Source organism: Siniperca chuatsi, linkage group LG11 (assembly GCF_020085105.1).
Source record: "Siniperca chuatsi isolate FFG_IHB_CAS linkage group LG11, ASM2008510v1, whole genome shotgun sequence".
NCBI classification, from domain to species: domain Eukaryota; kingdom Metazoa; phylum Chordata; class Actinopteri; order Centrarchiformes; family Sinipercidae; genus Siniperca; species Siniperca chuatsi.
Window position 1 is genome coordinate 22731195 of NC_058052.1, and position 26717 is coordinate 22757911.

Below are 26717 nucleotides of genomic sequence, written 5' to 3' on the forward strand. Positions count from 1 at the left end.
AAAGGTGTTCTGGGCGATCATGTATTTCATGTTTGTTTGTTTTTTTCTGGAGGTAAAGCTGGATTCACTGGAGGCTTTAGAAGTTTCCAGATGACCCTGTGATATTGCAGGTTTTTGATTTGGTCCAGAGGAGCCTCAGGACAGCAGGAGGCAGAGGAGAGTTCACTGCAGCCTGTGAACCTCCGTCAGTTATCCGGGTGGGAGACAGTGCAGCGTGAAGAAGAAAGAGTGCTGAGAGGGAAACCAGCTGAAAACACACCCGCCCTGCAGAGGGTGATGACCCCATGTCCTAATACACACACGCACACACACACCGTATCAAACATGCACAGACACACACAATATACATTTGTGTACCATACATTGAAACATGTAACCACGCAGATGCATACACACACACGCACATATGTGCCTGTGTGTGAATACAGTATATGTCACAGATTTAGTCTGACAGCAATGTCCTGTCCTCTCCTTATATCCTTTCTCTGCCTCGTGTGTGTGAGCATGTGCATGTTTAGTTATGCAGTAGTATATAACATAATTATTAACCCTTCCATTAAGTATGCATGTGCCAAAACAACATAGACTAATGGGAGACATGATGCTCTGTTTATCATGCCAGTCGGTGTCTGCGTGTGTGTGTGTGTGTGTGTGTGTTCACCAAGGTCTCTCCATAGTTAGTTTATCATTAGAATATACACTCATAGACATCTCTGTACTGTACAAACTCATTGAACCCTCTGTTATGATGTTTACAGTAACAGTAAACAACATTAGTAATACATTTTAATGAGGTGTTGTGAAACAGTATCATTAAGTCTGTCTTTAATCAGTACAACTCACCAAACAATGTAAATAAATTTATTTGCATCACAGTAATGTGCAGATATGAGTGAGCAACATTTACATTAGCAATGGTTGATGATCATTGGAAATTAATGTCATTGTTGTTTGTTTATTTTATCTGTTTAATTAATTATAGTAGTAATTTAAGTATAAATCTCATATTTGCTGTTAGTTAATGTAGTTGTATATAAACATAATTTCTAGGAGACAGGGTTGCTTCCTTCTCAAATGTAGCTCTTCATCTATCACCTTCTTTTCCTCATCCTCATCCTTACCTCCTCCTCCTACTCTTTGTCTTCCAACACCCTTTCTACCATCTTCTTCCTCATATACCTCCTCATTTTCATCCTCTGCTCTCCTCTCTTCTCATACTCCCTCTTCTTCCTTTTTCTCTTTTTTGTTGCCTTTCTTCTCTTCCTCATCCTCATTATTTCTTGTTCCTCCTCCTCTTTCACTTCCCCATCATCCTTCTCACCTTCCTCTTCTCATTCTCATTATGTATTCCTTCCCCATCCTCTTCTCACACCTGTTTGACCTATCCTCTCGTCTCCTCCATCTCCTGTTCCAACTCCTTCTCTACCATCTTCCTTCTCATCTGTGTCCTCACCCCCTCTTCTTCCTTCTCATTCCATCTTCCTTTCCTCCTTTTGTTTTCTTCTCACCTCTCCTCTCTTCTCCTCCAATGTGGACAGACAAGACTAGTTAAAAGTTTTCTCCTCTTGCTCCTATTCTGTCTCCTCCTATGGGACTCTCCAAAAGTGTGACAGTGTAACAGCTCCTTCTTCCTCCTCCTCCTCCTCGCCTTGCCCCCTGATGTACTGTTTAATCCTGTCAAAGACTGTGTCTTCTCCTGTCTTCTCCCTGTCTTCTTTCTCCTTCCATCTGCTCATCTCCTCCTTGACACAGTGCAGAAGTTTCACCCCCCTGCTCCTCCTCTTGTCTTTATATGTTGACAGTTTGTAAAGGTACCTCCCCTTCCCTCTTCCTCTTCCCTCCTCTTCCTCTGCCTCCTCTGATGGAAGCTGAATCCATCAAACATGACAGAGTGCAAAAATCCTCTCCTCTCCTCTCTGTCGATTTTTTTTTCTTTCCTATTTACCCTTTTTCCTCCACCTATGGAGTCACTCCCCCAGTCCTTCGTTCTTTCCCCACCTCTCCCTGTTGTCTTAGGGACTCTATCAAAGCATGACAAGGTGTGAAAGCCCACATACACACTACACACACACACTCGCGCACACACACGTGTGTGCACACACACACACACACATACTACCTCTTGTCAGCACATATTGACCCATGTTTCATCCAGAAAAATACACAGACACACTTCCTAAACTAAAAAACAAACTCAATATTTAATCAAATGTATCAAAATTAAAGAAAACTAGACAGTTTAACTTCCCATCCAAAGTTTTGAGTTTGTACATATCTTTACATTTCCATCTCTGTTCATTTATGCTAAATCTGTACATTGTACCCACTTGGAATTTTTTGTTTCTATTTAGGCTTAATTCTAAGGACCGGGTTCCGAATGGCCATGTTTAAACATTGGGATAATGGCATACATTTTTAAACAGTCTCTCCTGGAAGACATTCATTGTGTTGTACTTTCTTGTACACACAAAAAGTGCCAGGAATAGTTGAGTAAAGAATGAAAAAAAGAGTTCAAAGAGAAGTTCAAACCCTGGCTCCTTTCCCATCTCTGCACACCTGTAAAGTGTGTAAAGTGGGTGTCAGTGTTGGATTGTGGGTCAGACCAATTCTAACGTGGGACAGGTGTGGGGGGGTTTCTGAAGCTATCTAATTGTTACAGCGTTTGCTGTACTGCTAGCAGCCACTTTTAGACCAGAATATCTGACATGACACGTATGACTAAAGTTCCTCATGTAGAAAGAGTACAGGGAGCTGAGACATTTTAAAGGAGAAATGTTATCCACAATGAATCACAGCTAAGATTCTAAGTTATCAGAACTCACTCACTTCTGTTGAAACAAGAAACAATTGGTTTGTTGGCACAACTTAATTTTTTTTTCTTAAACTGCTGATAATTTATATGTCTAAGTCCCGACTTGTATTTTTTATTTATACCAAGAAGCAGTTGGTGTTTTTACAGTACATGCATTATCTTATCCCAAATTCAGACGTGAGAAACATAAACAAAGAGGGGGAAAGAGTGACAAAGCAATAACTAATGATTTAGTGATATGAAGTCAAGATTTGCGCAGGATGACGACCAGGATATTATGTCTACCCAAAATACAAAGGTGGTCATCCAAGAGGAATGGACTAGAAAACAAATAATTAATAATCCTCTTTTTTTTTTTTTTTAGGGGGGGCTCTTAAATTTAAAAAGAACTAATGACATTACTAATGAGAGAGAGATGCTACCAATTGATTCGACTCATTTGTTCACAGTGAAAATACCTAGGCAGCAGTATTATTTTGACAGCTACGGGTTGCTAACTGAATTAGTAATATGCTCTTTGTTGGTTTGCAGTTTGCCGAAGCTCATTTGAAGTGAAACTATATCAGGAAAGAGGGAAAGAAGGAATTAGAAAGAATGGCAGAGAGAGAAGGATGAATACAAATTGGAGGTTTTAATACTGAGAGGCAGTGACAAAGAGGATGAGATGACAGAAGGTAGATCAAAAGGAAAATAAAGATTAAGAAGGCAAAGGGGTTAGAAACAGTTATGTAACAAAGAGAGAGATATTTTGGGATAGGGTAGAGGTAGATTCTGTCCTCACATTTTTTTGTCCGCCTATTTAAAGATACAGTATATACAGGTATTAAGAGTTAAAGTAGGAAAAAGGACCCAATTTGGAAATAAATTGAATTATCCTTAAATGATGATTTCCCAATGTAAAGCAACATTTGTGTGTATGTGCTCTGGCTGTAAAGCACACTGAATTATATTTAATTGAATTGAGCTGCAAAGGAGCAGAGAGAAGGACACCAGTGGGGAAAAAAATCAAAATGATAAATGGTACAGACAGCAGCTTTGGCAGGAAGCAGCATTTTACCCTGCAACATTCAACCTCTGTCAGGTCCATTTACACACACACACAAACACACACCGAGGGCTACACACCGTGTAGCTAACAAGGATACTGCCCGGTCATGTTCATCCCACATGAAGCTTAGTGTAGGCTGTTAAATGAGTTCATTAAATCACCATTACATAGTGTGTAAAGGTGTGTGTTTGTGCATGTGTGTGCGTATAAATTTAATTCTTTGTGAATTCAAGTTAACTAAAGGGGAACCATGAAGGGCATGGGAGATATAATTGCACCAAGTGAAAATGTTCTCTTGTGATTTTACAGACCATCCTCCCCAAAAATACTGTATTTAAGTCATCTGTGCAAGCAGCTTATTATGATCCATATTTACGTTTATTGTTAGGCGGCGACCTCTAGTGGCTGTAATTATGACGGGAGCAAAGGAGGAAGTCAGGTGAGGTAGTATAAAGAGCGGGCCGAGGTAGCCTGGCATTGCCAGACTAATTCACAAATGCATATTAGTCCGGAACCAGTTCGTTTTCGATTTCCAATGGGTGTTATCAACGGGCGCAGACCAAAATCGCTCTGGATGCGATTGGAAAGATCTACAACCAATCAGAGCAATGAAACGTGCTGAGCGACACATGCAAATTGGGGCGGTGCTTGGTCCATCTTCAACAGGAAAAAAATGGAGGCTTGGTCACAAACTATCTCAAATTACAGCGAAACAGTACACTAAAATGTGTTTCTGAAAACATTTGAGGCGGGATATAGGCAATGCAGTAACAAAATCTTGATTCATATTCGACGATGGATGGGTCAAACAGGACTTTCACCCAGGAGACCGCTGTTAGTGTCCTGTGTGAAACCAAAAGTCAACGCTGACTTATTTTAACTTATTTTGAGGCTTAGCTTATTTTAATCCAAACCATGATCTTTTCCTAAACCTAACTCAAGTAGTTTTGGTGCCTAAACCTAACCAAACTGCGACCGTTTCACAACATAAACCACGTGTTTATTATTGTTACCATGACGACGAAGATCCGGTACACCTGTCACTGATACTCTCCAACAGTCATATTTGTCGTTTTGGGAGTCATTTGAAGAATTTTAAATTTTCGTAATTGGAATCTGTGTGTAATATGTAAAACAAACAACAGGTACAATATACAGGCTATTAAATAGCTTTTGATTGAACTACGATTGATTGATTCTAATATTATCATTAATGTGATGTGTGTGACCTCCTGTCTAAAATTTTACAGCTGATTACTTGCTGTCAAATCAGGTGGTCTCTTTAAATTCTCTGGTAACCCATCATGCAGTAACCTTTGCATCAATGCATACCATCACAGGACATTCAATTAGTTATTTTAATTGATCAACTTTAATCACTGATTAGTTATTGTTCCAACTGGTTAATGTTGGAAAGCATTAACTATGCATTAACCATTAGCCAAAAATATAACAAATATCATTTTTTCAATGTAGAGGACATGTGATTTACAGAGCAGACATGGATGCTGTAGCAGAAAAAAAACATGCAATTTCATTTCAGTTAGACTTTAAGGACTTCTGTTTTGTTTGTGGCTGGAGGCTTTGGTTGCTGCTTTTCTTGCCTTCAGATCTCGTGCTTTATGGATGGGCGGGGAGCCACAATGCCAAACTGTGCTTCTTGCTTATGATGGAGTAAAAGTTTGACGAAAATGCTCCTGGCAGAAATTTGCATTTATGTGCGTGTGCGAGTGAGCTATAAGCTCCATGCTGTAACTCAACTCTGAGGGGAACAAATGACCAGTGAGTTTATGGAGACGCACAATGCACTGTATTATAATGGAAGGCAATAGCAAGGCTAACCGTTCCCCCATGGAGAATTTGATCATGGCCTTTCTCTTTCTTTCCCTTTCTCTGTATTTCTCCCACTCTCTCTCTCTCTCTCTGATCCCAGCAGTAAGTTCAAGTTCTGCAGTGAATCTCAATTAATGACACACACACCATAAAGAAAAGGGGGAAGGGAGTTTCTTGATAGCGCTGGTGTCATAAAGAAAGACAAATCACCCAAAACTTGGTATCTTAGTTGCTTATGGTTTGGTTTTAGTGTAATAATAAAGAAGCACTGTACTCCAGAGTTTTAAATAATTGTAGTGGCCAAATGGATGATGTCATTACACATTAAAATGTATTATTCCCACACTGTCGAGTCCATAACAACTGATCGAAATTGAAAATTACTGGCCCAGTAGGGCTGCTGTAAGTGTCTACATCTTTAATACAAATGTCTCAGGTGCCAATTGTCTGACTTTGTTAAAACTTGAAGAGATGACATATTTTTTTGAGTGTCACAAAGAGTTCCTGCATCTTTTGGTGGGCATTATATAATTTTTCTTCTACACTCTTCATCTATAGTTTCACTTTCTACTTTACTTCTGCTCAACTACTTTCTCTGCTGGTCTATCTGTCTAATTATTCCCCAATACTTACAACATTGCCATCACCTGATTGGTCTGTTTTATATGCTTTTTAACTGTCTTTTGTATTTTGTTTGTTTTAAGGTATACACTCAGGACTACCTGGAAAGCAGTATTGATACTGAATTAGTGAATTATCCTGGTGAAATAAAATGACATAAAAGTAAGTCTGCAAGGCCTGCTGCGGTCCTGTTCTAACACCGCCGTTGTTGTCTTGTGGTGTTTTCAGAGGAACAGCAGAAGGAAGAGGAGGAGGAAGAAGAGACGCTGGCGGGAAAAGATGAAGAGGAACGGCGCATTGCTGAGATGGGCCGTCCCATGCTGGGAGACCACGTCAAACTGGAGGTCATCATAGAGGAATCATATGAGTTCAAGGTAAGGCAGGGAGCGTGTGTGTGTGTGTGTGTGGGGTCAGATAAATAAAATAAAGTTACAGGCCTGATTGGAGGTTAATCAATCTGGCAGAGATGACAGGAGCACATGTTTTAATGTGAAGTCTAAGTCAAGCTTTGTCTGAGCACAGGCATGTCTGTGTCTGATAGCGTACTTCTCATGACATTTGCGCTTCCAAGAATCAGTATTTTAGTGGCACTTTTGGTAAATTTACTCTAGCTCTCCAGAACCACCAAATCAAGTGACTTCAAAAATAACTACAGGTGCTACGACGACCTTGAACAATTGGATGATTTCATTACACAAAGGTAATCTGTTTTAAGACAGTGAATCATATCAGTAAACACTATGAATCATTACTGGGGATGGAAACACTGAAACATCACTAAGATACAGCACACATGAAGGACAGTCTACTGTGATTAAAACAATATTTACATCGTATGTTACTGATGTATGTAAGACACTTATGCACACATGTGCACACCAACAAAACAAAATCACCACCCTCACATACCATACTCTCCCTACCTTTTCAATACATACAGGAAATGTGTAATGATTGTGTGTGCGTCCTTTTCTTGCTCTCCTTGCTCTCCCTCCCACACAGATTCAAGACAAGCGTGGATATAATTACCATCCATGTTACATTTTGTATTTGTGTGAGTGTGTGTACTAATGCATGTTCTTTGCTGCCGTTCCACCTACACGCTCACTCTAGACAGACACTTAATAACACCCAGTAATAGCTTACCACTTCACAGGATGCTATACTTTGTCAAGTAGTTTTGTACATTACAAAACATTAAATTGTGTGTGTGTGTGTGGGCATGGAAGTGGATCCTATAGTTATCTGAAGCACTGCCCATTAGCTGATAGTGCTGTACAACAGTGAGAGAGTGTCTGACATAACAGATTGAAGAAGAAAAAGGAAATGTTGCATTAATAGAAAGTTTACTTGGAAGTTGAAAGTTTCCTTTCAAATCTAAGTGAATTTATTGTCAATGATTACCCAATCAACAAAATGAAACAATGCGTACACAGGACAGGTAAACAACACATTTTTTTGCCTTGGGTTCATTCACTCAAATTTGGCGGCTGGACTTGTTTTTTCAGTCCCTTTATATTCACCCCAAAAAGCCAACATACTGAGTGTACAGACCTTAGCAGTAGCTAAAAAGCAATGTACAGACCGAGCATGTGTGTGTGGAGTTTGCCTGTGTGTTTGTGTGACAAATCAGCCTCTGATTGATCTCAGATCTCACCTGGAACCCCAGATCCTCACCTTTTCCTCTTGCCTATGTATGTTTATGAAATGAAGTTGTAATGGGAAGGAGCACAGTGTCGCGTCTTTACCTCAATTCATGGCGCTCAGGATGAATTCACATCTACCACTGTCTTTCCATTAACTTTACAAATATGCTGCCTAAAATAAACTTTGCATTCAGTTTGATTACAGCTTTAGTCCTCAAAGCTCATGTTCCAGCAGCTAGTGAGACAGAGACACATACAGAGAGGAGTTAATCATTTTTGGGGGTTTAAGGGAAAGCTATTTTACAACCTTTATTATAGCCAGCACGAAACCCCAGATTGCTGCCAATATTATTTAATGAATGCATTTGAATTTGCTCTATTATATAAATATACTTTTTCATACATACTTTCTCATCATCAATAACCTTAAAAAAATGTAATGAACTGACAGAGGAACAGAGAAAGAAAGCAAGGGAGGTAAAAATAACAGCGTTACACAGAATTTGAAAGACGGTACTACAAAAACCTAGCCGAGTACGGTTAAATAAACACTTCGCACACAATAGGCAGAGTAAAGCTAGTTGTGCGTGTGCATGTGTGTCCACAGCAGCAGCGAGGCATTATTTACACCCCTAAGCTCCTTTCAACACAATTAGCATCCCAGTTTCCCTCTGAAGTGGAGAGAAAAGGAGAGCGCAATCCCCACTGCTGCACTAATTAGTGTGCGATGTGTGTGCATGAGTGTTTGTGTGTTATCTCTATCTCATAGTTTCTTCCTTTTGAAGAAAACAACAAAGAAATATAAATATTAGGAATGAAGGAGACAAGGAAGGAAACACGCCTTAAAGTTATTTAAGGGGGAAAACTGTATGTGAAGGAGTTAAGTATTTTTGAATATCAACATATCATTATCAAATTAATTGTCTCTGTTAAGTTGTATAGTAGTGCTATTTTTCTCAATGTAAGACCGCATTTCCTATAAACCCCATATTTGCCTGCCCAACCTGGCCGCTTTGCAACTGACTTCTCCAGAAAACTTTTGTGTTTGCTCTGAAAAGACTGTGCCAGTTTTCTGTTTTATGGAGTAAAGAAATCTAACAGATTTCTAACGCGAAACAAATGGCTAATGGCTAATTCTCACAAATAAATGATTTTATGAAATGAAATGGGATCTTGAGCTATTAGTGAACAGGCTGTTGTCTCCCATCTAACCATTATTATTCCTCTGTCCTTTGGCAGAACACAGTGGACAAGCTGATAAAGAAGACCAACTTGGCTCTGCTGGTAGGAACAAACAGCTGGAGAGACCAGTTCATAGAAGCCATCACTGTGAGCGCAGGTAAGGCCAGTGGAGAAATGTGTGTGTGTACTGACTATGTATCAGTTTAATAATTCAGGCGTTTAACTTTGAATTTAGTGGAGTCATCTGAGGTGGTGTGAAGAAGCAGGCATATAAATTCTTTTTAGTATGAACAGCTGCAGTTTCATGCTCTGTTGAGCTCCATGTGGTCTTCTGCTCTGTTGTGTTCTAACGATCAATATAACAAAACATTTCAGAAATCTTATGTTGTATGTGTGTGCATGTGTTGTTTGCTACTTTAATAATGCCGATTGCATCACATAATGGCTTATTGTGTGTAAAATGAAGTGGGGTGAACTCAAGTCAAGTGTGTGTGTGTGTGTGTGTGTGTGTGTTTCTGATTTTTAATGGTTACTGGAAAGTGGACTGGCCTGGTTTGATGGTTTGGACAGACAAACACTGACCAGATGGGAGATTATGTTGAGAGCAATTGTGGGAGCGATTGTGTGTTTTTCAGCCTCCACAATGACAGAAGAACAAGGATGTGTGTGTGTATATATATGTGTGTGTGTTTATGTGGGATAGAGAGGGGTAGAGAAAGAGTCGAATATTAAACACTAAAATCTTGCCACTGTCAAGGTCTGTTATAAGCCACGATGATGTTAATGTCCCATGGAGTGGGAGAAAGAGATCATACACGTGAACAGTGATAAGGAAACCTGGTGTGAGAGAGAGACCATGTATTATGCAGAGATTGATGGAGGGAGAGAGAGAGAGAGAGAGAGAGAATGTATGCATTGTGAAAAAGCCATTGAGAAACGTGCAGTGGGAAAACATGAATGCATGCATAAAGAGAAATATAACGCATGGAATAAAAGAATGCATGTATGAAGACAAAGTAGGAGTAGGCTATGAAAATGGGAACAAGAGATAGACAGAATTCATGCAACAAGTAAGCTGGTTAAAGAGAGATTGGCAGAGAGAAAAGGGACAAGAGAGAAAACTGTTTTTTCTTTTTTTTTATGTTTCACTGCAGAATCTTCACAGTTCGTTGGTTAGTAGTGGTAACTTGCCCTCTGGAGGCAGGACAACATTACTGCAGCTCATCAATGGAAAAGAGAGAAAACAGAGAAAGCACTACTTTGAATAGCAGAAGGTTATCACTGCCGTGGTGGTTCTGCTTCAAAATTCACAACAGTCAATCCAACAGTGATAAGCTGTATTTCTTGTCCATCTCTCTCCTTTTGGATTTACCGTTGAGGTCTGAGTTTCTATGGTTGGCGCTCCTTTTCTGTTCACTCCATACTCCAACACACCACTTCCTCTGTGGATTTTGTGTTAAGAACAGCAAATATGAAGCTTTTGTAACCTGTGTTACTGCACACCTTGGTTTGGCTTAATAACTTAAAGGAATAGTTTAACATTTTGGGAAATACGCGTATTTGCTTTCTTGCCGAGAGTTAGATAAGTAGATTAATACCACTCTCATCTATAAAGTAATAAGGCTACAGCCAGCAGCCTGTTCGTTTAGCTTAGAATAAAGACTGGAAACAGGGGGAAACAGCTAGCCTGGCTCTGTCTTAAGGTAGCAATATCCGCCTACCTTCTTCGCCAGGAGCAGTAACTTGAAGTCTGAAGTCTTGTCGTCAGCGTGAGGTTGCCAGGCAACCAGCTGAGATTTCAGGAAGTTACTTCTCCCAGCCAAGAAATAGTCCGGAACATAACCTCCCGTAACACTGCAAATTTATTTTTTTTGCTCTGTACAGATTAAACAAACGAGATATAACGTGATTTTGTTATCTTGGACAGCAGGCTAGCTGTTTCCACCCCCTGTTTCCTGCTTTATGCTATGCTAAGCTAACCATCAGCTGGCTGTAGCCTTATATTTACTGGACAGATATGAAAGTAGTATCAATCTTCTCATATAACTGTCAGTTGTGTAATTTAGCTATACAGTACACTGAGATAAGTTTTATCATTATTACTCCAGTAGTTACACTATTATTTCATTATCATTACAATACTATACTGTACTGTTACTGTACTATACAATACTGTTGCACATGGGACAATTGTTAGGGAATCTGTTTTGAACCCTAAGAGAGCAGAAATGGGTGGGTGTGACTTTGAAGAAAGGCAAAGCAAAATATTTATATATTTGACATTTGTTTGGTGTTTATTTTATATGAAAGTAATGCAGATAATCGCTGTGAATTGGACACATATATATTTGCTGCTGCTGCTGTCTTTGAAACTGTGTTTCTATTAGAGCATTGTTTGTCTATAGCCTGCTCAATCACTTTAGTGCCTTCAAATAACTTTATCTTGTGTGTGTGTGTGTGTGTGTGTGTGTGTGTGTGTGTGTTGTTTGTGCTTTAGTTAGCCAGCCTGTCAGCCAGCCTTTGTTGGCGAGCTGATGCCATTAATGAAAAGGCCTGTCTTCGCTCTCTTATCTAGGATTAGCTTGTCTAGGCTGACAGAGTGCTGTGTGTGTGATAAATAGAGAGCTGTAAAAAGGCAGTGAGTGCAGTTTCCACGGAATCTCTCTCTCACACACACACACACTCAGTTTCATTAGATTATATTCACACAGCGACTGAATATTCCATGGCTTTACCATGATATGCCTGTAAACTGGAACGGGTCAACGGTAGCACACATACGATCTCACACACACACAAACACAAACACAAGAAGTTGACAAGCCAAATCAAAACCAGATCAAACTGGGGGGTGATTGGTTTTTCAGGGCCTTTAAACCTCAAGCTGGGAGTTCAAAGTGAAAGCTGATTGGATGCTTACAGATTAAACTGGCAGCTGATTGGATAGACAGACATCCAACTGTGAAGCGACTGATTAGGGTAGGAACACATTGCTAGCGCATTTATCTGTTCTCTTTGTTCATTGAGGATGGGAACGAGAGCATGGAGAAAGATCTGGTGTGAGCTGAGAGAGTAGGAAAACAAAGGTGGAGAGAGGTGTTGAAGTACATTCATTTTTTTGTATACTATGAAAATTAGTATATAGTACACAGTGTGTAGTAAGAATCTGCAGTACGTAATTGGGACTCAACAACAAAGATGACATGTAGAAACAGAGGTTTGGTTAGAGGTGCAGGGAGCTGGGATCAATCTGAAATGAATTACGCATGTGATCATTACCACCAGCTCCCATAGTCTGGGTTTTACTACAGACTCATTCACACCCAGCATGTTTGTAAAGTGTTTATTTGAACCCTGGAGTTTTCCTCTTTTGGCTCAGTTAATTTGGTGAACTTAGAACAAATTCCAATTTATGCACCGAGTAACCTCGTTGCAACGCCTGAAAACACAAGGCTCATTTTTTTTCCCAAGAGAAATGCTGTGATTTTTCAGAATTAAACACAGTTAAAACAAGCTACAGTATATGAATGTTTAATACTGTGTGATGCTCATATTGGGATGTTTCTTGATGCCTTTTACTGATATGTACACCAAAGAAGAACTGAGATGACAGTCCAATTGTGTTTAGCTTAAGTAGGGATTGTGGTCAGATTGCAGAGTAAGCCCTATTCAATGTACAGTAAAAATGAATTTAACTCGCCATGATTTATGTCTTCTTATGTTTGCTGATTACTGTTTAATCAGCAAAGATATTGGTGCATAAAATGACTTCATGTGGGTTTGTCCGTCGAGATTGTCCCAACCCTATCACATCTTTACTCTATTTCACTTTGCCCCATTTGCTGCACTGCCTCTCTTTCCATTTCTCCCACACTCTGTCTCCATGCTCCCCCACTTAATACCAGACATAGGAGGAAGGTCAAAGATTAATTATTTCTCCTGTGGAATACAAATGTGTTGAGCCCATGATGGAGGCGTACGGAGGAAATGAGGGGGCCTGGCTGTGACATAAGGCCAGGCCAGGGTCACCTCCTCTTGGCGTGGATCTAGTTGTTTCTCCCTCATGGATGGATGATTGGATGGATAGATTGATGAATGGATGAGCAGGTGGGTGCTGGAGATAAGAGAAGAAGAAGGTTGAAGGTAGAGGAGAAAAAGAGAGAAAGGGTAAGGTGAAGCTAAGATAAGAGACCAGGGGACAGACTATTCTGATAACAAAACATCTCAAACAATGACTTAATTTACTGAAAGGAAGGAAGGCAAGAGAGAGAGAGAAATAAGGAAGAAAAGAAAAGGAAAAAGAGCAAAAACAAGAGGAAAAAAGAGTATGGAAACTGACCTTACACCCATTAAAAAAAAATACTTTTTGATGGATAACTAAAAATCTTGCCACAACACAGAAGGATAATGAGCTAAAACAGCTCTCATTACTGCATGGAAGGTGGGAAAAGAAAAGGGGATTGAGTAAAGGATGGAAATGATTTTGATGAAGGACAATTAATCTTTTAACAAAATAGGAATAATCTCAGACACCTGTTCGAGGAGATCTTGTGCTGTTGTTGTGGACACACCATGTGGATTTGACACACACATTTTACAAATTGTGCACATATATAGCCACACACACACACTTACACAATAAGCCCAAATGGAGACACGCTGTAACTTGGCAGCTTATCCCTTCAGACACTCACTGCTGGTTCAAGGAGTTGAACAAGTCCAGAGCGGCTGTCACTGATATGGTGGTGGGTTTAATACACACTGATAAGCTAGTTTTATCTAATCTCATCTCTCTCTCTCTCTCTCTCTCTCTGGCTTCAATCTTACTCTCCCTCCCTCTGTCATCCTGCCTAACACTCTTGTCTCCTCTCAAACGTATTAGATTAAAATCAAGATTAAAATCACTTTAAAGGAGCCTCAAATATTCCTTCTTCTTGACCAAAGACATTTAGAATTTCTCATTGTCTCTCTCATCCTTAAGTGTCAGTGCCTGAAGTGTCAGATCAAGATCTTGATGTTTAGAAGGCCCTCCAGAAATTATTTTGGCCTCATATATGAATATTATCAGTTTATCAGTTCAATTAGGGGAAGATTTGGAACAGCTTTTCTACTAAGATGGCAGCCATGAAAAGACATTTAAAATCTGCCAAGATTTAACCTTCTGGTCACCACATCATAAGACCAATTTGGCACTTACACTGACGTGCACATGTGTACACACATGCACGCAAAATGCTGCAGAGACCATGATATTCATCTCAAAGCAAGAAACCTGCATTTAGCCAGCCATTAAAGCCATCTGAAATGTCAGTGTGCTGGTGTTGTGTGTGTGTGTGTGTACACTGACCTGTTTTACCTTGTGTGTGTCTCCTTGTGTTTGTTGCATGGCTAATGGAGAACTTTCCCCAGATAAACTAACACAGAGAGACAGGGAGAGATTGTGTGTGTGTTCATCAATGTGATAGTTTTGAATCCCTATATGCATTTGTTGTCATTTACATGTTATTTTTCAGGAGCATTAAGGTTCTGTTTTTATTGTATGCAGTCTTTCCTCTTATATGTACCTTAAAGGATAAGGCTATATGTTGAGTTATTGATTGCTGTAGCAATTCCTCCTGCAATCCCTTCCTAAAGTGAATACACTGTAAGAGATGGGGGAGGAAAACAGTCCTTGTTCTTTGCAAAAAAAAAAAAAAATGCATTCTGAAGTTTAGCTGAAGCTAGTCTGAGTTAGCAGTCTGAGTTAGCCAAATTAAATGGGTCGTATGAATGACTGTTGACTGTCAGCAGTAAAGATGGAAGTGGCATGACATTGTTATAGCACCACAAAGCATTTTTTGTAAGGATCACACAATACATTTGTCCTCTGAGATGGTCACTGTGTCACATTAGGCGATCATAGAGTCATAAAGTCTTACCATGACTTGGCTGAGAGACATGGCAGACAACACACCAGACCCCGACGCTGTCTTTCATGACTTGACAGATGTACATAGGTGATCAGGAAGGTGCCAGGGGCCAACTTCCCAGTACCAGACACCAACATGGCATACATAATATGCTTGAAAATAATGTTGTGGTACAAGTCTTTGTAGCTTTTATATATTGTTTTTAACTTCATAGTTTTGCCATTTAACCAAACGAAATGCACAAAAATATGGTCTTCTTTAAAGAACATATTCTTGTTGAACTACAGTAGACTGTTTGACTAAGACACAGACAAAGGAAAAAATCAAGGAAAAGGAGATCAAGGAAGAGAGGGATTGTTAAGACAGAGAGTGAGGAAGAAAAGTAAAAGAGGTAGTAGGTATTCAAGGAAAAACATTGATCGAAGAGTAGTATGGACGTTTCTGTAGCTGACATTAGTTGTGTTCACTCAAGGATTTCATGCCAATTAACATCACCTGAATATATGGAAGAGAAGAAATATGTAGACTGAGCACATGCTGTGGTAATTTTTACTGTGTTCTGTGGACAAGTATCAGATTTATTTAAAGGATAAAGGTGGCATTATTCTTAATTTTTCTTACTGCTAATATCTAACTGAACTTTTGCCAAAGCATTGCAACAGTTGTGCTATTTGCAAAAAAAATACACTTTTTCAGTTACTCTAATTCCACTGTAGTTCACGTCATCACCTGTCTGTCCTTGCTGTGCACTGTAACTGTAATTCACATCCTTCAGACAGTGAATGACAATCAATGGTTGACTCAGTGACTGATTATTTAATTGATTTATTGACTGACTGATTGGCTTGTCAAAAGACAGGCTGACTGGCTCATTCACTGATGGACTGTGCGTGACAACTGTTTATAAAATGTCTTACAGAGAAGAGACAAAAACATATTCAGATGCATTTTCAAGGATGTCACATAAGTTTCAGTCCTTGCTGGATAAAACGATGTTCCAGACTGGCTCGTCAGCATTTCAAAGCTTTTAATGATAAAGTTATATTAATGATTTTATTTCATGCTTTTGTGTGTGTGTGTGTGTATATGTGTTCGAGACAGACAGGATGACAGGACCAGTGGAACGTGAATATTAACATGTCAGCATGAGTTCTGACAGATGAACACATATACGCGCACACACAATCAGTCACACATGTCATAGACATAATAGTAGTCATAGTACAGTTGCAGACAGTGCCTGTTAGTTTGGTGGTTAGGTGGTATTTGTTTGGTTAAGGAGGAACACATCTTGAGAAAGTGGTTAAAATTCACATTTTAATACAATAGTTTTTCATGCCGACAGGACAGAAGAGTCTTTGAAGAATATGAACATGTCGTCATAAATGCATGGAGGTTTGATAAAAGATCTGCCGGGTTCTCAAAATGTAACTTTTTTTATTTTTGACAACTTTAGCGCTCGAATGTAGTCATCAGTGTCAAAAAAACACTAACAAGAGACACAAACTGTGGCTACGTTTGAAGATGCATGGATGAATGACAGGCTGTCTTTCTCTACCGTGTGTGTGATATTTCCCACAGTGCACTGGGTGTGTGATGATCTTGCCTCCATTTGAGATTCAGTCTGTATCGCATATGTGTGTGTGTGTGTGTGCGTGTGTTTGTCCAGGTTAATCCCGGTGGCTAGCCATATGAAGCCTGATGTGAATTATCCAGTCTCTCTCTCTTCTTCTGTAATGGAAAGTGATTGAAGGGTCATTTTAGAGAAACTCTGGGGCTTTCTGCACAGGAGCTCGTTTGGCCACATCAGTTCACATCAAAGCCCAGTTTGTGTGTATTATTATTTGTGTGTTTAAATCAGAGAGTGACAGAAGGTTGTAGAGGGATGAAGAGATTTAGAGGGATAAAGTAAGAGAGTGACAGAGAACATTCAATTATATAAAGTCTATATCAACAAAATGTGACCAAGGATGAAAAGAGTACATAAGACGGATAACTACTTTATCAGTATAACGCCTAACTGAGCATGGAAATAGAGAGACAAGGGGAGAACAGAGTGTGCAAGTCAGGCATAGAAAGAAATAAAGGCAGATAGAGAAGGAGGGGTGAGGAAACATAGAAATATCAGCCAAACGGGAGAGACAGAGAGAGTGTGAGAGAGATAGTCACGTTTTGGGGGTAAAAATGAATATATATGTGTATAAAGCCAAACAAAGATGATTACATCACCATATAATATTAGGTTGATTAACTGATTAGTGAAACACACATGCTCAGCTGCTGGATCAGTATATTTAAACTAGTGACTACGTGACCATAAAGCACATTCAATCCACACTACCATTGTAGGCTTTTTCAACACAGGCATCAACTGACTAGTGTTGATGACACATGACTGGTCACTGAACGTCACTACAGCTTGTACCTATGGTGTTTTTACATTTTATTTAAAACGTATCAATTTTCTAGGGTCCCACATTGTGATTTCCCCAAGGGTGTACGAGGGGCACCCACAGAATTAATGCCCACACATACAGGAACAGAAAATGAAAAGAAAGAGACCAAAGAGAGAGACCAAGACTGCGATAAAATTGCACATATAAACATTAGCAGACAGAGAGAGAAATGGCTCCAGTCAGCCATAACAGACTGTGTGGGAGGGAAGGAGAGCTGCTGAAAGTAAAAAGTGACATAACTCAGGTAGAGTCTTGTTTTATAATTCATTGCCAAGTGTGTGTGTGTGTGTGTTCCAAACCATAACGGTGGGTGAGGCCATTGCTCTCCGCACTGACCTTGATTTGATGATTTGATTTGTTCCAAGTGCTCACCCTGAAAAAGGAAACATTTATTTTTAATAACATTAAACAAGGTATGTTACCCCTGAGGAAACTACTGACCCTATTAGAGTACATTAATCTTTGTGTTAACCCATGCTAATATATATTAACTGCACAACAGACAGCCTGGATCTAGTTTGTGACTTGTGGTTAATGACTTAAATATCAGGCTGTCTTGTAACTTCATACTTACAACAGAAGGTCAGCACTCAAACTGTCAACAGCTGCACTAAATTTGTGGAAAGTGCCTGTCTCGTTATGAGATCATCATGGTTATAAGTCGAGCTAAGGACAATTCCAGTGTCTGAGTTGGCTTTTTTGCAGACAATTTACTGTTTTATCTGTTATGACAGTTTTGCCAAGGCTAATGCATTCAGTCCCAAATGACATATTTCAAAAGAAGGTAATTTATCCATCACTGAAATAGAAGGGTGCATGTGAGAGTGTGTCTCTCAGTTTGGCTTTTCTGAGCCTCTGGATTCCACATTTCTTTTCCAAAATAGAAATTTCAAGCAAAATTCTCATTAGGACCTACATCCAATCAATTAAATTGCTGCCTGCCATCTTTACAAGGAGTAATAATAATAATAATAATAAAACTTTATTTATAGAGCACTTATCAAAACAAAGTACAAAGTGCTTCACAACAAGAAAAATAAAATAACACAGTGAATGACGAAATATAAAGAAATAAAACACATGAAATACAGAAAAGCAATAAAATAAACAGTAAAATAAACAGCCAGTTCACGTAAAATCAGGATATGCTTTCAGATAAAAATGTGTTTTGAGACGAGATTTAAACGAAGACACTGACTCAGACAACCTAATTTCTTCGGCAAGTTGTTCCAGAGCCTCGGGGCCCTGATAGCAAAAGCTCTGTCCCCTTAGTTTTCATCCTGGACTCAGGAACAGACAGGAGACCCTGCCCGAAGATCTCAAACTACGTGAAGGTTCATAAGGGATTACAAGGTCTAAAATATAATCTGGGGCCAGGCCATGAAGAGCCTTAAAAGTAATCAACAAGATCTTAAAATCAATCCTAAAACCAACAGGGAGCCAGTGTAAAGAGGCTAAAACAGGTGTTATGTGGTCATACTTCTTGGTCCTGGTTAACAGCCTAGCAGCTGAGTTCTGTACAGTCTGCAGTCGTGTCAGAGCTTTTGATTAAGACAAGTGAACAGGCTGTTACAATAATCAAGGCGTGAGGAGATAAAAGCATGCACAACAGTTTCTGCATCACTAAGATTTAAAATAGATCGTATTTTTGCAATGTTTCTGAGGTGATAGAAGCATGATTGGACAAGCTTAGTGATATGTTGCTCAAAACATAAATTGCTGTCAAACAGGACACCAAGATTTCGTGCAACAGGCTTGATATGTTGTGACAGGTTACCAGTGGATGGCAGTATTTGTTTAGTGATGTGTTGGGGCCCAATAACAAGGATTTCAGTTTTATTTGAGTTGAGCTGAAGAAAATTTATCGACATCCAATTTTTTATGTCAGACAGGCAGTCCTGCAGAGAACTCAGCATACTAAGGTCAGTGGGCTTGACAGGGAGGTACAACTGTGTGTCATCCGCATAACAATGAAAAGAAATACCATGTCTGCGGATTACATCACCCAAGGGAAGCATGTATAAGGAGAACAATATTGGTCCCAGAATTGAACCTTGAGGCACACCATACTTGATATGGGAAAAGGATGACTTGAAGTTATTAATGCTAACACAGAATTTCCTATTGGACAGGTAAGATGCGAACCAGTCTAGTGCAGTTCCAGATATGCCCACCCAGTGCCTCAGTCTGTCTAGAAGAATGCCATGATCAATTGTATCAAAGGCAGCACTTATGTCCAACAGCACAAGAATTGAACACATGCCTGCATCTGCATTCATTAAAAGGTCATTAGTGACTTTGAGAAGGGCTGTCTCAGTGCTGTGGTGTTGACGAAAGCCAGATTGGAACTTTTCAAAGGTAAATGGTAAAGGTAATATTTAGATAATGATTGTTTCTGAATGTTTATTTAAAAACCAATTAAAGGTGGTGGGGTTTTTTTCATAACGAAAGCCCAAAAAACACCTCCAGTGCTTTAAAACTGTAAATAATACAAGAAACAAGCACAAACTCGGTGATATGCCCTCTCTTACACCTCAGCAGGGAGAACAGTTGCTGTGGCAGATGGATACTCTCCAAACTCAGCTCAGTTTAGGGTGCAGACATTTTTTCTTTGGTTGTTTTGAGCATTTGAATGCATCACCAGCACCAGTGAGTCAATGGCACGGGTGAAATCAATAAGAGATCATGGCTTTCACTGGGATTTACCCAGTCAGCGTGTTTAATGGATACAGCAGGTAGTCTCGTTTATTCATTCATTTGACTCATTTATAAATGGAGTAGAACAACAGCCAACTACACAGAGGAGTGTATAGACTGCTAATGGGTGTGTGTGTGTGTGTTTGTGTCTCTTCCATTGAGTAAGAAAAGTTATTTAAATTTCATGTTTCAACTATTCAGCAGACATACAAGTATAAACACACACACATGCACAACAAAGGCTAACAGCATGTGGTGAGCTGTAGTTCACGTCCTGAGTCAATGATTAGACTTTGATACTGACATCACACACACACACACACACACACACACACACACACACACACACACACACACACACACACACACACACACCTGCAAGTCAATGGGTCAGAAATTATGTCTTGTCAAATTTAGTTTATAAAAATCTCTGTTATGATAATGGGTTGCACTATCTGCATTTCTGTCACTACAGACTTAAGTTTATAATCTTTCTTTCTCCCTTTCTGTCTCCCCAGGCGAGGATGATGACGACGAGGAGTGCGGGGAGGAGAAGCTGCCGTCATGTTTCGACTACGTCATGCACTTCCTCACCGTCTTCTGGAAGGTTCTGTTTGCCTTCGTCCCGCCCACAGATTACTGGAGCGGCTGGGCCTGCTTCGTCGTCTCCATCTGTATGATCGGACTGCTCACCGCCGTCATTGGTATGATGACATAAATGTATTTAAGCAAATTAAAATAAATTACAACACTATTTTTTAACCCATATTACATAATTAAAAGTCTTCTGAATGATTATTTAGATTTGACTGGTATTGTGTAGTGACTGAATGACTTCAGCATCATGACTTCTGGGATTAGTGTTAGAGTGACAGAAAAGATGTTCAGAAAAAAATTGTCATTCAAGTTTGGCTGAATATTTAGTATTTTAGAAAGTTTTTTTTTTTTTTTTTTTTAGAATGTATGCTTTAATAGAAGTAGTATTAAGTATAGTGGTGATGATGATGTCCCTTTCATATCATTATAGGGGACCTGGCCTCTCATTTTGGATGCACAGTGGGCCTGAAAGACTCAGTCACAGCAGTAGTATTTGTTGCACTGGGAACCTCGGTACCAGGTGAGTGTGTGTATTTGTATATATATGATCATCACTGCCGCTGTTTTCATTATCTTAAATATCATGCTATTGGACTTTCCGTCAGCTTTTCCATCGTCGTTAATCAAAGACCTTTCTTTCTCCACATTTGGCATTTAGCTTCTCAAGGCCCTTATGAGCATTAAACACCCCGAAGTCTTCAATTTAGGAATATATTTGTGTTCATCATTGATCCCCTTCAGGGAGTGTTCCTTGGCATTTTCAATTTCTTGTTTTAGTTTTTATTACTAGGAGCTTATTTCTCCCATGTCTTTTTTTCAGTGTGTGTACTGCAGAATAAAAGAGACAGCTTTACAGAGTGTATCCCTGCATTGATGACTGTGCTTCATTAATGTTAGTGCTCTATTAAACAACAATCAAGTAAAACAAATCAACAGGCAATGGAACATTGTTGCGCCAGCAGAAAATATGTCAGAAATGCACTAAAGCTCTGAAATATGATGGAAACTGAAAAGAATAAATATCTGTGTAGGAAGATGATCTAGCACAATACAAACTTTTAAAAAAGATGTATCTCACATTTGAGAAATTTGAATATTTGTGTGTTACACCACAGAAAAGAAATAACGTTGTTGTTTTTTGTACTGCCCTCACTAATCCAGACACCAGGGTTTTGGTTGACAAAAACATTTTTAGATTTTAGGTTATTTATTAACAGGGAATGGGCGATCAGTCATTATTCATAACTGGAAAATGATTGTCACAAATTTGTCATCATGATAATATTCACAAACTTGCTTTGGTCTTTAATAGGCACTAGATTTTAAGAGGTTTTCTGCCTGACAGCAATCAAAAATGATTGTGTTGTGACAATCATTTTCCAGTATGTGCAGTGGTTAAACATCCAAAGAAAAACTTGACAGAAGATAAAGTATGCACAGCTCATGTTTTTCAGTTATTCTGGAGGAGTTTTCACCATCACTGACCCAGTAGTTCCCACAGTCTCTCCAGTGTATCAGAGAGAGAGAGAGAGAGAGAGAGAGAGAGAGAGAGAGAGATCATACAGCACATGCCTGAATGCTAACATGCAGACACATAAACTGCACAACTGTAATTACTTTGACAAACAGACTCACACACTCATATATTATACTAACATATTAAAGCTTGAAATAGGTTTTGCACACACACACACACCTGTACTGTGACCACCATGTGTTATTAGGACAGGGTTATTTGTCATGTCAGGCTCAGGAGGTCTCTGTCCTCCCATTTAAGGAGCTCAGGGATAAAAGCGATGTGTTACATACTATTTTACACACAGACACACACACATGCACACACATACAAACATATACTGTACGTACACGTACAGAAAATGTAATATTTGGAAATATACAGAAATACACGCTCACTAACAGTTGCATTTACAGACAAACACATACACACACAGCTGCTTGAAACAGAAAAAAACACACGTACACACAATGTGGAGAGCTGCAGATTGGCTAGACACACACACACACACACAGAAACAGAAACAGACCTCAAGTTCTGTGGCTTTAACAGTTAATAAAACCCATCCTGTGCTGTGGTTCCATGATGATTAACCTCATTTATCACAGTTAGCCAGGCACACACACACACACAGAGGGAGATGGGAAGAAAACAACAGGAGTGGAGCTGTTAAAAGAAAATTAGAAACTAAAGAAACTAAAATTTGTTGTTGGTTTGGGATTCTGGTAAAACTTGAGCCTCATCAGTTTACAACTCCAAAGTATACTGTGTATCATTTCATATTGGCCTCAGAAAGTCAATAAACACATTAAACTGAGAAAAATGCACCGTGGGACTCAATGTGATAAACAGCAGTTATATAGGGAAGATAAAAGTACTGTGCAATAAATGCTATGTCTGGACAATATAGCATCTATAGAGCATTTCTTATTACAGTGTTTTAGCATTATGATATTTCAGCACAAATATTAAATATTTTATATATAGACTGATGACTGACTTTGACTAAGGCAGAAACAGAAACAAACTGCAGCAGTGTAAATTGTATAAAGCATATTTGACTTTTTTTGGTCTTAAGGTCTTTAAGGGACATTAAAGTGGCATTAAAGTCTTAAGAAGACAAAAATAGAACTTGCTTGAGTTTGTAGACATCCTGGCACAAATATTTCAGCTGATCCACAGAGAACTGAAGATGGTAAAGATGACCAGGAGGATTTGTGATAAGGGCATATTTTCTGATTCAGGGAAGAAAACACTACTGTCAAATTTGGTTTGAGAGACTCAACCAAAAAGGTATCTTAGTTTTGTGTAGCAGCATTAGAGACTTTGTATCCAACTAGTCTCTGGAGGTTGAAGAGAACAGGGGTGAATGAGACATACGGAGACTTCAGACTCATACTAAATTAGCCAATGATCATAAGTACAATCACAGTGTCTACTTGAGTAACAGGGAGGGAATTTAGCTGACTCGATTAGATAATTATTATGAAGTGATTAATTTGTTAACCGGTTAGTATATCTACAGAAAATTCATCAACATCAAATTTTAATCGTTTAACGATATTTATCAATCAAACAAAAAAAGCAAACTGGAGATGTCTACCTAGATTTTGGGAAATTGTGATGGTTCTGTTCTTTAATTTCAACGACTGATTTATCAGTAATCAAAATAATCATTAGTTGCAGCCCCAAATAGAATCATTATTAGAATTTGGGCCAACCTTCTGATTTCTGGTTTTGGAAGACCATGTTCACAAATATTGATCAAACTCCCCTCGGTCAAAATAATAAAATCAGAATCAATGACTCTCTTGATTGACATTTCTCTTCACCAACTCACATAACCAACAAGAGCCATGTCAGTTGTCCTGCACTTTGATCCAGAGCAAGATATCTTGAAAAGTTCTGCTCTGACTGCCATGAGATTTGTTTTGAATATTCTGTGTCCCAAGAAGATGATTTGTAACAATTGTCACCTCCTGACCTATTGTCTAGCATCTCCATCTGCTCATATTTTCCCCTGACCAACAATTTGATCTATGACAAGGTATCACAAGAACTAAGGGCCAGATTTCCTTGAAATTTCATATTTCAATATTTATGGTCCCAAGAGGCTGGATCCTAATGTTTTTGATGACCCCTGATCTTTCCTTTATCGCCACCACCAGGTAAAAATGTCCACATGCAGGAGGATTGCCAGATTGCCTTGAGAACATCACTGCCCCCCATTTTAAGAGGCAAGAGGAAAAAGGGAGCAGAAGAGAGAGGAGGGAGAGGATGTAGAGAGGATGGATGAGGTAGAAAAAGGAGAGAGGGAGATGCTGGTTGATTGACAGAAAGGCAGTATAAAAGGGCAGAAAACTCTCCAGGGAGGCATACTCTCACAGAAGGAGCTGCAGAGTGGAAGCTGTTTCACACACACACACACTCACACAAACACGCAGCTACTGAACATGCAAGCACCCACGCACTTACCCACTCAATCAGGCACACAAGCACTTAAAGACCAGTTGATGTACACTCGCATACACAGCTCTTTGCCAGCTGGTGGAGGCATGGCATCAGATTGGACCCAGGTGGCATCTTTACTCACACACACAGACACAGAGACACACACACACGTGCAGGCAGACAGGCACACATACTGTAAATAGAGCCTCGATACACACACACACACACACACACACACACACACACACACACACACACACACACACACACTTAAGCCCAGCAGGCCTGTCCTTGAAGCTTTAAGGTGTATGGGGAGATTTATCTTTGCTGGACTCTTTCTTTGGCCCATTGCCTCTCCCACCCTCAATCCTCTTCCGGTCCTCCCATCATCCTCTTTTCCTCCACCAGTTTGGCTGCCACTTCAAGAAAGCCCTTCTTCCTCTTTTTCTCTATTTCTGTTTTAATCTCCTCTCATTGTATCTGGTAGATAAAAGCAAGAGGACATGAATCACTAATGAAGAGAAGATGGCCAGAAAATTAGCGAGAGAAAAGAGTGCTAACTGACCATTTGGCTTTGTGCTCTCAGCGAAGAGCCTATTGTTGAGATTTGGCAAGGTCTCCACTGCTCCTTTCAGTACCGCAAGGAAGACCGTGCCTTTGGAGCTGCTGTAGTTTGGCAAGCATGAAACCAGGGGAACATTTTGGGACTAAGCAGCGCAATGCTGATTACTTGTCAGGCCAAGATTTGTTTGAGATTCAGCCTTGTAAATTATTGATCTTGGACCAAATCCAATCTGTGCTGGCTGCCAGCGACACAAAACTGTAACAGGATTAAAGATTTGGTTTCTAATTTAAGGTTCCCTGTCTAAATGTGGAAAAAAGGATTTGCAGTGTGTTCTGTAATAATAATTATAAGTGTTCTGAATTTATCAAGAGCGTCCTTCTCTGTCACTGTTCTTTTGTAACTCACAAATGACTGAATGTCGACGTCGAGTTCAACTCCAAGTGTAAATCTGTTTGTACTGTAGAACATTCAGCCAGTAACACTTAATTTACACTGAATAGCACATTTTGTTATTAAAGGCAATGCACTGTGACTCTGCCAAGGCCTCATCTCTCTATAGTCTTTACTCTCTCTGTCTACTTTTCATGTTGAAGAACTGCCAAAACGGAAACAATCCCTGTTAGATATTCAAATTAAGAGACTTGTGTTTGCAGATGACCTAATCTAATTTTACCACAGAAAGACAGCAGCACTGCTAGGGTTGAAGAATTTGGTTCCCACCATACTTTCAGTATAGCAAGGCACTTTTGATAAGCATCCATTGAGTAGCATGTGTTGATAGAAAATGCAAAGCATGCCCAAATTTGATCCGTTTCCTTTTTCTTTCTCAGTGATAGAGCGGGTCGTCTACCAATCGGAAGGTCGGCGGTTCAATCACAGCTTCCCAGCCCGCATGTTGAAGTGTCCTTGAGCAAGACACTGAACCCCAAATTGCTCCCGAGGGCTGTGCGTGAATGATTAGTTTCTTTCAACTGATGAGCAGTTGGCAACTGCCATCAGTGTATGAATGTGGTGAATGTGATATGTAGTTGAAGCGCTTTGAGTAGTCAGAAAGACTAGAAAGGCGTTATATAAGTACAGTCCATTTACCATTCCTTTTTTTTTTTCTCCACCCAGATACCTTTGCCAGTAAGGTAGCTGCAATCCAGGATCAGTATGCAGACGCATCCATTGGTAATGTGACTGGCTCCAACGCTGTCAATGTTTTCCTGGGCATTGGGGTGAGTCCAGCTCATTTAAAGATGAACTGATTGATTCGCAGCTGGAGTAAATGCAGTGGTGCTTGTCATACTGCTGTAGCAGTAATTACAATCATGTATTTGTAATAACTGATGTTATTTTATGAGTGCTAGTCTTTAATGCTGCATGGTGATGAATTTTATTC

At 39.5% G+C, this 26717-nt stretch overlaps 1 protein-coding gene across 3 annotated transcripts in view; it reads left to right on the forward strand.

Moving 5' to 3' along the window:
• The window catches only part of slc8a1b (solute carrier family 8 member 1b), a 147936-nt gene that overhangs the window by 112969 nt on the left and 8250 nt on the right, over window positions 1-26717 (forward strand). For all 3 annotated transcript variants that reach the window (XM_044214483.1, XM_044214484.1, XM_044214482.1), the window contains exons 6-10: window positions 6543-6688; window positions 9200-9299; window positions 20723-20908; window positions 21232-21321; window positions 26450-26553. In XM_044214483.1, coding sequence (XP_044070418.1) covers window positions 6543-6688; window positions 9200-9299; window positions 20723-20908; window positions 21232-21321; window positions 26450-26553 — 626 coding nt within the window. The remainder of the gene's footprint in view (window positions 1-6542; window positions 6689-9199; window positions 9300-20722; window positions 20909-21231; window positions 21322-26449; window positions 26554-26717) is intronic.